The 14114-nt window shown below is 35.3% G+C and overlaps 1 protein-coding gene across 1 annotated transcript in view; it reads right to left on the reverse strand.

Moving 5' to 3' along the window:
- SYNRG (synergin, gamma) overlaps positions 1–14114 on the reverse strand; it is a 58942-nt gene that overhangs the window by 31243 nt on the left and 13585 nt on the right. Inside the window, 9 exon segments of the mRNA XM_006756220.2 lie at positions 3411–3544; positions 4891–5139; positions 5739–5935; positions 8051–8128; positions 9019–9252; positions 10182–10388; positions 12256–12367; positions 12911–13016; positions 14033–14108. Coding sequence (XP_006756283.1) covers positions 3411–3544; positions 4891–5139; positions 5739–5935; positions 8051–8128; positions 9019–9252; positions 10182–10388; positions 12256–12367; positions 12911–13016; positions 14033–14108 — 1393 coding nt within the window.

Here is a 14114-nt window from a genome sequence, read left to right on the forward strand (position 1 = left end):
AGTTCTCTGCCCTGGAGCAAAAATCTTTCCACAGTCATTTAAATCTTATCAGTGGCCTCCAAGCAAAGTAAGAAACCCAGCTCTTGCACACACACATTAATGGGGATCCACAGTGCTTTAGGGCTTAGTCCTATAAAATATTATAATTTCACATTCACTACCAAACAGCTGCTACATATTTGATCTTGATAAATAGGTCATCAGCTATATGTTATAGGTGAATTTTTAAAAATTCCATAAGTAATTAAACTACAACTCATTGAATAGAATGTTACACAGGAATAAAGGTAAATTAATGCTTTAGGAAAAAAACACAAAGTTGAATGCTCTATTAGTTTTTCATGACCTGTAACTTTAGCTATGGTCTTTTAAAGTCTTCCATTAAATGTGACAATTAATATTATTACTTTAAAATTTATTTTCAGAATTAGAAAAAAAATAGTGAGGATCTTCAGGATATTGAAGTACTGCTGACTGAACTAAACTAAGTAAAATTCCATTTATGCTTTACAATCACCCCAATATGGCTGTGGTAGATGATTTTACTTATTTGCTCACTCTGCTAAATACACCCATTTAAAAAGCAAAATAAAACTAAGCAACTCAAAGCCTCTACACCTTAATCTTATTCTAACATCAGGGCCCTATATTTGTCTTGTTTATTATACTAGGCTCCCCAGTGCCTGACAGACACAAAGCTTTTTCTGAATGGATAAATGAATGATGTTGCTGTCTTCCAGATCCCCTTTCACACCAGCTTCAGGGTCATTTCCCCGTTGGCTTTGACATCCAGTTCAACATAGAGTCCAACCAATTTCTCAGATACACACTTTTCAGTATCTGTAACTCTAAACCAGAGTACCTCTCATCATCTCACAACAGGATTATCATGGCAGCTGAATTTATCCCACACACAGCAGCAAAAATCACTTTCATCATGCCACTTCTTAGTTCTATATAAAATGTTTTACAGATTATGCCATAAATCATGTCATCCCACAGTTGGTGCAGCCCTTAACTAATATCATTCCCTCCCTCTCTGTTCCCCCACTATCAATACTCTCCACTTCAGCTTACTTCTAACACTTCCCTTTCCTTTTTATGTTCTCTGGAAAAAAAAAAAATGCCCATTTTCTCCTTAAAAATACCATCCAAAGTGGTCTCACCTAGGCTTAGCTATTCATATTGTGATTTAACAAATATTCTTTAAGAATAAACTCACAATATGGAATACAGATTATCATAAACTAGGGAGTTCATTATATATGCACACACACACATTTAAGGACCAATTCTAAGAGAGTTTTATCAGTTAATATAAATACTCAGATAAAACTAGGCTTCTTGAGAGCAAGAACTGTGTTTTTTGCTTCTCTATTATCTCTAGTGCTTACCCTAATGTCTAGCATATAGCAGATGCTAAGTAAATGTTTCTGAATGAATAAGTAAACAACGACCATGGATTCTTAGACATGAGCAAAATGTTTTCATGCAAGGAAAGTCAAATCAGAACTGAATAAGAAAAATCTGCAAAGAATGGCTGTGTATGAAAGTCAACTATGATGTGGAGATAATGCCACACAAAATTGTTAATACCCCACATCTCAGGTGTAGCCACCATCTTAAAACTTTCTATACCCCAATTTTAATTTCATCTAATGAGAGGTTTTTTCCCCCCAGAGGAATAAACCACCAATTTGATAGACTTTAGTCTATGACTTTCACATTACAATATAATATAATCATCCATCAAACCTTAATAAACTACAAATCATAGTCGAAGTATTATATATGTAGACATGAAATATTGTCTTCAGGTACTTACAGCCTATTGAAGGAAATAGTCCAGTAACCCAGTAATTATAATGAGGGCACAGATATCATAAGGTACACCTTGACAGGGTGAGACAGAGAGGCTCTTAACTCATCTTGGTAGCAGTGATTGATCCAAAAAGGTTAGTGAAAATTTCCTATATTAAATCAATTTTTGAAATGGAATTATAATTAACGATGGGAAGAATTTCAGATTAAAGGAAATGGAATGTAAAAGGCCAGAAGCTGGAAAGAGCATGGGGAATCTGACGTCATGTTGGCACGGCTGCAGTATGAGCTGTGGGGAAACGGCAGTTGAGAGAATAGGCACGAGCAAGATCACACATGGCCTTTTCCATGACACGGGGAGCTGACAGAGTTGATAGTGGTAAAGGAGAGAGGAGGGAGCCAAAAATTAATAACATGTTTCTGATTTGGTGAGTGAATACTGTGACATGAGTTACCAAAGAAGAAAATGATGAGTTAACAATTTTTTATTTAGCTTTAACTAGGAAAACAATAAATTTAATTTTATGCAGATGCTTTGAGATGCCTTGGATCATTCAGGTATGTTTCAGATAGCAGAACACTTTGTTCAAAGGAAGAGAAATGAGAAAGAAATATTATTCTGTGTCTATCAGGTTAATAACACATAGTGTAGTGGGCTTGGAAATCCTAGTCCTTTAAAGTCACAACCCTCATATATTTTTTTCTATATGTCATTTACATGTGTTTGATATATTCCTAAAATCAGAATAATTCTTCCCCTAATTTGTAATTATAATGCCTATCTCTCAGTTCTTGTTACAGTGCATATGCAATAAATGTTGATTAAGAGATAATCAATTAGTTAAAAGGGAAAAGATGAATGGAATTGCACAAATAGAAACATAAGAGAAATGGAATATGTATCCTGACAAAAACAAGTTTCAAAAAAAACACCTGAAGAAATTCATACTGCTTGATCAAATTCTGGTATGTTCCACTCTGTGGAAGAAGTATCTAAATACTTTTTCAAAATGTCAGAATGGTGTTGAGAACATCCTGAATCAGTTACTGTAACTAATAGTTAAGCTAGCACATAAAACATTAGAGATATGTTTGTGCAATTGTCTCTATGCAAAGAGAAATATGAAGGCCTAACAGCCATTAATTTCAACTTAAGTATGAGATGTGAATCATACTTAATCTTCTGAATTATGATTTCTATAGAAAATCAACATTATATTTATTGCAAAAATATCAAATGATGTGCTCCAGGCTAAAAAACTTTTCAGCAGTTGAAGACCTGGTCATAACACAAGAACATGAAGTCCTCACTGCACAGACGCACTCAGCTATAATAAATCAGGTTTAGCACAGGCAAATAAAATATAGGCAAGCAGGTGTATGCCAGGAAGAAATGGTAGGGGATGGAGTTTAATGTGGACAATGCGGACAAAAGTTTGAAGAGTAAAACTATGAATAAAGAGAGATTAACCAGAAAAACCATGAGAGTGAAGAGTCTTAATTCTCTTACTTACACTTAGGCTTCTCATTGTGGATGTCTCTTTCTCAACTATAAAATACAATGTTAACTATAATTAACTCTTTTGTACCTGTTTCCATGCTGGGAATTATTTGATTTGGAAGAAGCAGGCAACTCTTGGAAATCACTGAAAGAGTCATCAAGGGATCCTGACTTAGAAGCATCTTGAAAATCTTGGAAGTCGTCTTCTTCTGGTTTTACCACCTAGGTTTATGAGGACATTTAAAGAGAAAGCATTAAACTGGTAAAGTAGTAAATAACAAATCTCCAATGTCAATCTCAAAGACTATCTTTTATATCTGTGCATTTAGTTACAACTACCTAATTTTAGAAGAACACCCTTCAGATACAACATCAACTCCAGTGCTTAAGGGAGGAATCTTATCTAAAAAATTACTCTAATGTACAAATCGTAAAAGACTGATTTAAAAAGATAAACTATATAATTTTTTAAAATATATTTTTATTGATTTCAGAGAGGAAGGGAGGGATAGAAACATCGATGAAAGAGAATCATTGATCGACTGCCTCCTGCACGCCCCCTACTGGGGATCAAGACCGCAACCCAGGAACATGCCCTTAACTGAAATCAAACCTGGGATCATTCAGTCCACAGGCCAACACTCTATCCACTGAGCCAAACCGGCTATATAATTTTTAAACAGCTAAATCACTTAACAGATTACTAAGAACCTGTCATCTTTAAAAAACATTTTGTATGTGTTTGTAAATTTTAAAAAGTGACATAAGCTTATTATAAACAGTTCATTTGCTTTATAAAAAATGAGCTTGTATTATATTCTTCACTTTAAAAAATGTAATTGTATGAAATGGACATCTTTTCAATGCAGTACATACAGTTCTATCTTAATTCATTTTAATGATCAAACAGTTTACCACTGTATGAATGAACCAAAATTTATGTAACCTTTCTTTTCCTGAGGGACATTTAGCCATTAATAATTTTTTATACTAACAATGTTATAACAGATATCATTTTGTATCTGTGCTAATTTGAGTTAGCACAGGGGATGTGCCCGCAACCAAGGTACATGCCCCTGACTGGAATTGAACCCAGGACCCTTCAGTCCGCAGGCCGACGCTCTATTCACTGAGTCAAACCGGTTAGGGCTTTCCCCTACATTTTTACTGATACTAAATATTGTTTTTAAATTTCTTGTTAATCTGAGAAATGAAAAATAAACTGAATTATTTTAATTTCAGGTTTAATAGCCTAAGAATCTAATTAACTTTATTAGGCTTGAGGACATTTAAAGAGAGAGCAAATGTATATGGTATAAAAATGTATATGGTATAAAAAAAAGTATATGGTATAAAGAGCTATAAACTTTTAGCCAAAATTCAAGTATCTTAAGGCTTAACGAATTGCTACATGTTTTTTAAATAATGAAAAATTAAATTTTGTAATGTTTTGTTTAATCTTCACCTCCAGAGTCCATCATCATCCATCAATCCTCTCTGCATCTCTGGAAAAAACATTGCCCAGATCCTTTCAGAGGTTACTGGGAATATGCAGTTTCTCCATTTACCTGATTTGCAGGGTAAGTTGGCATGAAGCCACTGGAAGCCTGAGCTGTAGCTCCCCCTACTGGCCCAACAAGGTTAATGCCCATGACTGGTTGCCCAAGGTTGAGGGGCATAGAGCCTGCAGGACCTGAAGGCATCCCAGTTGGCTGACTCACTGCAGTAGGCAAAGTCATAGGAAAGCCACTTAAAGTTGGAACAGGAGCCGCTGGAAACTGGTTTAAAGCATCAGGACTCATGGCAGGAACACCCCTCTACACAGGAAGAAAATGAAAACATTTTAGCGGATTATAAACCACATACAACCTAAATCTGGCAAAGACAGACCAAAATGTAAAATCTGTAGCATTGGTATGATTCCACTCCTAACTCTCCCAAAACTCATGAATTTGGTACAAGAAAATAAATTATAAGGTTAATGCAAATCTAATATTTAGCAAAGAAATGGCCAACATGTATCAATTCTGACATTTTCACTCTCTGACAAGTTTGGTTAATTTACTATAATCAAATCAGGATTAGATATGTTATAAATGGCTTTGTAATATAAGAGAAATTACTATCAGATGGAAACTACTTTATATCTAAGGAATTTTAAACAAGCACTTCAAAGGACAGAGAGAAACTTCATCTATTATTGACTAACTTTCAAGTTCAAAAGAGAGATAGGTCAGAAGATGTTAATATATTAAATAGTTTTTAAACAAAGGAATATTTTTCTAGTATGTGCTTCATATAAACTATACATTTTTTGAAGTACTATATCTTGAAAATAATTTAACTTTAATGTACAAAGAATGCTACGAGGTTGTAATCACAAAGGATTATTTGATCTAACTTAAACAATGTCTACCTGTGTTACTGCTATCATGGCGAGAACAGTATAAAGTTCTTCTTTAGTAAGTTTGCCAGGTGTAGTTCGATTAGCTAAGGCCCATATCTGTCCAAGAGTTTCCCTGGGAAGTCCAGATGACATCAGAATGGGATAAAGTTTTGCAGTATCTATTCCAGTTGGAGTCATGGTGGTTTCTAAGATTTTCTTATAGACATCTATTAAAGGAAAGACCAGATTACAAACATAAATATATTACCACTGATTGATCTTTTTTGTTGTCAATGTTGCTTAGAGGAGAATCATCTTAAGTCAAACTGCTTTAATAGAACTAAAGCCATGTCAGGGTTTGAACAGCTGTAAAGATATTCAAGTGGAAATATCCAGCAGATAATTAAGGTCTGGTGCTTAGAAGAGAGGTTGGAGCTTGGTCCTAAAGATGAAAATTTGGGACTAAGGGTAAGAAAATGTCTTATAATTTAGTAGAAGGTAATAACAACAATAAATGGAGGTGGACTTTAAAAGAGAAGTTGTAGAATAATGACGGTGGGAATAGTTTGAAAACAGCGGTTGAAAGGGGGAATTATACCAATTCCACCTTTTCCCTGTCCCGATGAATTAGAGGCAGTGAGAAAAAACATCAATGGGTAAGGTGCTATGGAATATAGCCTTCAGAGAAAAATAGTTTTAGTTAAGGCAAGGAAGCAGAAAAAAGAAAGGGACTATTTGGGGACATTTCCACAATAAAACAGGGTTTCCAAAGGACAAAGTGAGAAAGGCTGCTTGAGCAAGGGTTGACATAAAACATACAGGATACCAATATTGCATGGGACATACTTACCGTATACTAAATAATTCTTTACTGTTTATTTGAAATTTAAATTTAACTGGAAGTTCTGTATGCCTATTTGCTAAATCTGGCAACCCTCGTTGGAGGAGTTTTGGGGGATGAAAGTGGATAGGGCTAAGATAGATAGGGAAAAATGTTTAAAGCAAAAATTTTACATCTATGATTTAACTATGCATTGCAGGTTAATAGCCCAGCCATGACAACACATACTTTGGCTAGGAAATTATGTGTACATGTATGTTTGAAAGAAGGAGAAAGGAAGAAAACAGCTGGCAGAAAATGGATGTAACTCCAAAATATACCAAGTCCAAATTTTGTTTGTTTGGCTTGAAGACAAAGAAGAAAAGATGCAAACTGTCTAATGGAGAGGTGAAAGAAAACCTATTGTTTTTATGTACAACTAAAGTCCCATTTGGTTTGGGAAATTAGCCTTTCAATTTGTGATTATGATGTAAAAAGAAGTTCAGCTATCAGGATCTTGCATGAGTTTTATTTAATCAAGTGTATAACAACTTTAATCTATAACCAATCTACAACACTAAAGATCTGATGAAAGCTACCTTTTCGTTTACAAGGGGTTGGCAAAGTAGAACAAATTTAATAAGTTACAATTTACTAAGCTTGATTAACATATTCCGCTATAATAGTCATTATTCTATGCATATCAACCATGGCTTAAACAGACCTATTCTTTGTATCAACTGAATAGTATCACAAAATGTGCACTTTAGTAAATTTCTTTTTTGGCTCGACAGTAATAACATTTTAAAGAAAAAAGTAAACATCTTCTAATGTAGAAGAAGGTGCCACTTGGTCTTTTTATTTCAGATACTACCACATGATAAAAATGTCATAGGAATATATATATATTTTAATATATTTTATTAATTGTTTATAGAGAAGGGAGAGGGATAGAGAGTTAGAAACATCGATGAGAGAGAAACATTGATCAGCTGCCTCCTGCACACTCCCTACTGGGGATGTGCCTGCAACCAAGGTACATGCCCTTGACCGGAATCGAACCTGGGCCCTTGTGTCCGCAGGCCGATGCTCTATCCACTGAGCCAAACCAGTCAGGGCAGGAATATTTTTTTAAATATAAACTAATCACCAAGAGTTTAGAAAATTGCATCACACATATCAATACTATTCTTTATAGTTATTAATAATCTAGAAAATAAATGTTTGATCACTTCTAGAGCATGATAAATCAAAAAGTTTTTAGAATTAAAAGTATATGATGGTCAATAAAACATAAGCAAAACTTTTCTCCTTCATATATATAGTTACTTCATATATAAAGCAGCCTTAAGAAACATTAGATCTATTTAATTTTCTGAAGTCTTTCAGAAAAAAAATAAGAAAAAAGTTACAATTCCTTCTGCATACTTTGTAAGCACAACAGTAACTACTTACAATTACATTTACAACATTTAAAGCAAAATATCCAGATGGGAATTCTGGACAAAGAAGCTTTTATTACCTGGAACCAAACTTTCATTGTAAATCCAAGGAGGCATTCTGGGCTGAACAGGATCTTGTGAGGGAAATACACCTACACCTAGAAGATAAGGAACATTACCTAACCTATATAACAGTCCACGAAGAAGATGGGGGAATCACATAGAGTCATAGTTTTTTTATAAAAAGAGCACAGGCTGGAGACACTAAAAAAAAGTCACCAATACAACTAAAATATTTGGTTTCTAAACAACTCCTACACATTAACTATGTCCTAAAGAGTCTATTGAAAAAGAAACCTAAGATATACCAAATCAATATTCTGTATCATATGAGGCTTGCACCATTTCACGTGTATTTCAAATTAAAGGGAAAAAACCCTCAAAAATCAGTGGTTTAAATTTTTATATGTAAAAAAAAGAATGTGGTTGCCTAAGCTTTACTGCTTTTTGTGATTCTTTACAAAACCTGTATTTTTTACCTGACCATGACACTGCTGCCTTAGATGCATGGGATTTTTGTTTATTTTGTCCAGTGAAATACCCTCCAGAAGTTTACCTCCTGGGTTGCCCACATTCTAATTCATCTCTGCAAGCTGAGTTTATAAAAATTTGACCTTTTAGGGAGCAGTGTGTCTGATTTACTTCATAGAAGCAAAACTATATTCTCATTGGTGACTTTTCCAGTAAAATTTTAACCTTTCAACCTTTATAGAACACCACAAAGTGCAAGGAGAATGAAGAGTTTTTATAAAAGAAATTTCAGGAATGATTCTGATTTAAAAATTTTAAAAGGCATAACAGTATACTGAAAGAATTCAGAGCAAAATCGTAGGGGTTAATTGGAGAAAGAAATGCATTAAATATATTTTAAGCAAAATTCTGATTAGCAAAATCAAGCAACATTCATTTTAAGATTAATGCTTAAGGTGTTAGCATTTGAGCAGCATTTGGTTAAATAAACTTTTTGCTAAATATTTCATGAGCTCACCACTCTCTTCAATGGGCAGGTTTTGGTCTGAAGTCTTTTCTGCCTCTGCAGTAGTGGTACCACTTACACGTCCATCCACAGCACCCCTGATATTGGCCGTTAAACTAAGATGGTTCTTACTGGAACCTGGGCCTTGGGCTCTGTGCCCAACCTCAGAAGTATTTAATTTAATTTGTTCCTGCTCAGATGTACTTATATCACAAGCTACTAGGAGCTTCTCCTCCAAAGAAGGGCCTAAACAAACAGCATGAAGGATTATTTGTATATAACTGCAAATTTCTAATTTTTTCAATCATTCATTTCCATCCCCAGATTCTTAAGGGAAGAGCCTGCCACATACAATGTAAATTCCTAAATAATTCTATCACTAGACAATTGTATAGAAATTGAGAGACTTAGGTTTTAAATCTACTTTGATTCTCAAGCATTCTCTGAGGCAGCAGATAGAATGGTATAGTGGAAGGAGTACTACCTTGGAAGTCTGGTGACCTACACACGATATGGACACTTCCACTAACCCCTGGTGAGACCCCTGGCCAGTAACATCATCTCTGGGTCTGTTTCTCCTCTGTTAAGTGACAAAGTGTGGACTCAGTACATCTCAGCTAAGATCCCTCTCAGCACTACTCTGTGTCTCACGCCATGGTGTATAACTGTCCCAACCACAATTATTTCACAAGTATTAAAGATTTGCCTGAGGACAGCAAATGAAGAAACTGAATTAGAGAGAACACTTTCTAAAGCAGCTTTCCCTGGCTCATTACTCTTAAGAAAATGATATTAGTGATTTTCCCAAATAAGAGTAATCTTATGAAGAAATCGGTTTGTTCTTAAAATTCTAAGGTAGTTTAAATAGTGCCTAATTTAAGAGCAAAAGTTTTAAGTCACTTTTCTGGAAAGTGAGGCCCAGAATTAAAAAATCTAGATTCTTATTTTGACGATTTCAACAGTACTCATATATTCAGGTACATGTTTCTTTGCCAACATCACTGTATTATTCAACTTATATAAAAGAAAGAAATAAGCCTAGATTATCTTAAAAATACTTTCATTAATATGCTAAGAGTTACCTGCTCTCTGTACATTGTATGAGGCTGAAGCAGTAGAGAAATAAGGAATTTGTCCAGGGACACCATGTAAGGCAAAAGACACTGGAATCTGACCTGGAGGGAGAGGCTGTGCTCCAGCCTTCTGTGTATGCAACTGGCCAAGTGGGGTGGTGGGATGGAAAGACTGAAAAGGCTGGGAAGTGGAAGAAGGCCCACATGTGGGAAGTTCAACAGGCCCCTGCATAAAGTCACTGAATTCTTCTTCATCAAGAAAGGCAGGTGATGGGGAGACAGTTTTAGAATGAGATGATGTGGGATAATCTGCAAAATGGAAAATGGTAACGAAACACACAGAAATGAAAATCAAAACAGAGAAAGAAATTAAGATGTAGTACAATTCCAAAAGAATATACTGAAACATGAATAATACAGGTGGACAAGAAATAACATGTAATTAACAGTCAAATGGAATTTTATAATGAATGCAAAACACTTGGATGTCTATTACCACACAATTTTTTTGTTTTTTTAAAAAGAGATTTATAGCTATTTTACATTTGACTCAAAAAGAGAAAAATATAAAAGTCAAAATTTCTTTCCTTCTTTTATTGTTAGTACTAATTTTTCCCCCTGTGACCACTAATAATTTACATCAAAGTGGTGATTACTTTTGAAACTCAAGTGGTCTGTTTATCTGGATAATATGCTTTCAAACTAATATATACCAGAAATATGAAAACCCAACAAATGCTGCTGAACACATTTTGGGCAGACATAGACTCTGATTAAAATTCATTATGTCAGTAAGAAACAATGTATGATACATACTTAAAATTTTTGAAATAGCAGGTCTCACCCATACATTTTGAATAGTTCACTTTTCAGTAAAGTTACCATGTGAAGGATCCTATATAATAAAAGGCTAATATGCAAATTGACCAAATGGTGGAATGACCGGTCACTATGATGCTCACTGACCACCAGGGGGAAGACACTCAATGCAGGAGCTGCCCCCTGGTGGTCAGTACGCTCCCACAAGAGGAGCATCGCTCAGCCAGAAGCTGGGCTCATGGCCGGCGAGCGCAGCAGCGTTGGTAGGAGCCTCTCCCGCTTCCGCAGCAGAGCTAAGGATGTCCGACCGTCGGCCTGCCTAAGCCGAAGGTCGGACATCCGCTGAGGGCTCCTAGACTGCAAGAGGGCGCAGGCCGGGCTGAGGGACACCCCCCCAAGTGTATGAATTTCGTGCACCAGGTCTCTAGTGAAAATTATGACAACAAGAACATTAAACACATTGCCAAGGTGATATTTTCTTGTGAAAAGCCTCAAAATTGGGACACCATAAAGTGCTGAGTCAAACAACTCAACAATTTAAGAAAGGAAATCTTGATTGAGGGCTATATTTTCTTTAGCTCTAAAGAATACTAACATCACTATGGCTTTTTACTGTTAAATGTGAGAACCACTCTTGTAATAAACCTTCTCTAACAGGGACAACGTATATTTAATATGAGGCTCATTAACAATATTATTATTGCCATATTTTTAACTACTTTGAATTGCTTTAACATTTACTGAAGTCAGGACAGTCTTTTTTAATAATGGTTACTGACAATGTGGATTTAAGATCTCAATTTGGGTTCTCAGATCAGTACTGGTGGACAACTTTCCCTTTATCCTGCTCTAAATTGGCACTTTTTTGCTTATCTGATGATAAATGATAATAAAAACAACAAAGAAATATATTAAAGAAACTAAAATTCCACGAGGAGCATTATTAAACCCGTGACTTTTTAAAAAGGGGGCAGGTACAATTTTCAAAGTTTAATCACACTGAATAAAATCCAAACTAGCTCATAAAAAGCAAAATTATTTTAAAATAATGAGAAAGCAATAAACTATTTTATTACATTTGCTTTGAGTGAATACATTTTATTAATGTTAACATACTCATAAACACAGAAGATTTACAAGTAAAGTTGTCATACTGACATTTACTAGAAAGAGAGGGGGCTTTTCCTCCTAAGATTGTTATGCAGATCAGAACACTTAACCTATTGTAAATTTTAAGACATCCAAATCTGTACTTAGCTTGAAGGAAGAGTTCAGCATTAGCTCTTCATACACAGTAATGGCCAATAAAACACATGGACTGTAAGTCACCTTCCGACAAAAGAACACTTTAAAATACCTGGTTTCTTAGGGTGCGATGCTGGAGTAGGGTGCATCTTAGCATCTCTGGAAAACCCATCTAAGTTTCCTTTTATGGCTTCCAAAGCATCATCTCTACTCTTCTCTCCTATCTAAGAAATAATAAATGTATGTATATTTCTTTGCTCATCTCTCACTTCATCCTAAATACTCCCAAAGTTAAAAAGAAGTACAGATATTAGTCTGTTTTCAGTATTTTTATCACATACTTCTGATACTGAATTCTCCAAGTCAGATGATTGATAAGTGTATAAAACAATACTCTAAATTAAAAGGCCTATTTATAAATACCTTATGATTCAGTTGTTCTATTATATGTTATATTAATATATTGTTAATCAGTTGTTAATGTTATATTAATATATTAACATTCTGTATTAATGCTTCACTAGAAAAGACTACAAACATTATAATGGTAGTAAAAAAGACTAAGAAAACTGGCTGATATCTCATTTCCCTTACCAATATAGTGTCTTTACAGAAGAGAAATCCTTCACTTTTCAACTAAATGAAACTAAAATGAATCAACCACAGCCTCAGGTTGGGCTGCTACATGGCAAAATTCACTGAATGAGTAGAGGCAGCACATGCAGGCTGTGTATGTGTCATGGTGGAGGGGTGGCAGACTATATTACCTTGGGTTTCACGCTACTCAGAAGTCTGAGCTTTTGCTTCTGCTCTTCAAACTGGCGCCTTTTTCTTTCTTCTTCTAAGAGCTTTTGCTGCTGTTCAAATCGTTTTCTGAAGGAAAAACATTCAGGGATTACCACCTGTGTTAATATTTATATTTCTACTAATGTCATCTTACATTTCTAGAACTAAAAACTTCTCTAATGTTCTCATTTTCTTTTGACAATCCTATTTCCCCACTATATTAATTTCAAAATATGAGTTTAAAAAATGATTTACCTAAATTTAGATATGAATTTATTTCTTCTTTAATTTGCAAGGAGAGGATGTTAGTGTGTGTGTGTGTGTTTGTTAATCCTCACCCAAGGATATTTTTTCCATTGATTTTTAGGGAGAGTGGAAGAAAGAGGGAAAGACATAGAGAAACACATTGATTGATTGGCTCTTGCAGGAGCCCTGGCCAGGGTCGGGGAGAAGCCTGCAACCAAGGTACGTACCCTTGATGAGAATCGAACCCGGGACCCTTTGGTCCACAGGCCTACGCTCATTCATGGAGTCAAACTGGCTTGGGCAGGAGGACAATCTTTTGCATTCAAAAGCAATTGAAAAACAAACAAGGAGATAGACAAAATAAAAACAGTTTTCGTTTGGCATATAAAGAAGAAACTTCCACTTGGGAAGGCATGTCATATGGGAGAAAAAGCAACTGTCTGGGAATCAGCTCTACATTTGGGTCCAGGTTCTGCTAGTAACTGTGCAGCCTTGACTCACAAGTGACTCCATTTCTCTGGTCCTCACTTTTCCTAGCTGTAAAATAAGAGGCTTGAATTAGAGCTGTGGTTCTCAACCTTGGCCGCACATTAGAATCACCTGGGAATCTTTGTAAAATCCTGATTTCTGGGCCTCATCCTCTGGAAATTCTGTTTGTTACTAACGTTGTGGCTTCACCCCATAAAAAAGAGAATCATTAAGGTCTCTTCTGGCTTTAAACTTAAAATAGAAGTATTTTAAAGAGTTTTAAAGGCAACGTGACTGTTTTGGTTTCAAATCTGCATTAGAGAACATTTGAAAAGCGTAGAATAACTGCTATCGTGTATTTTTTATCCTTGAATCCTGAGGTCCCTTACTGTTGCTCTTCGGCAAACTGCTTCTGCATGTCTGGAGTGTATTGTGGGCCTGGAGGACGCATTCCCAGGAATGGCGCTTGTC

The sequence above is a fragment of the Myotis davidii genome, unplaced genomic scaffold (assembly GCF_000327345.1).
Source record: "Myotis davidii unplaced genomic scaffold, ASM32734v1 scaffold993, whole genome shotgun sequence".
NCBI classification, from domain to species: domain Eukaryota; kingdom Metazoa; phylum Chordata; class Mammalia; order Chiroptera; family Vespertilionidae; genus Myotis; species Myotis davidii.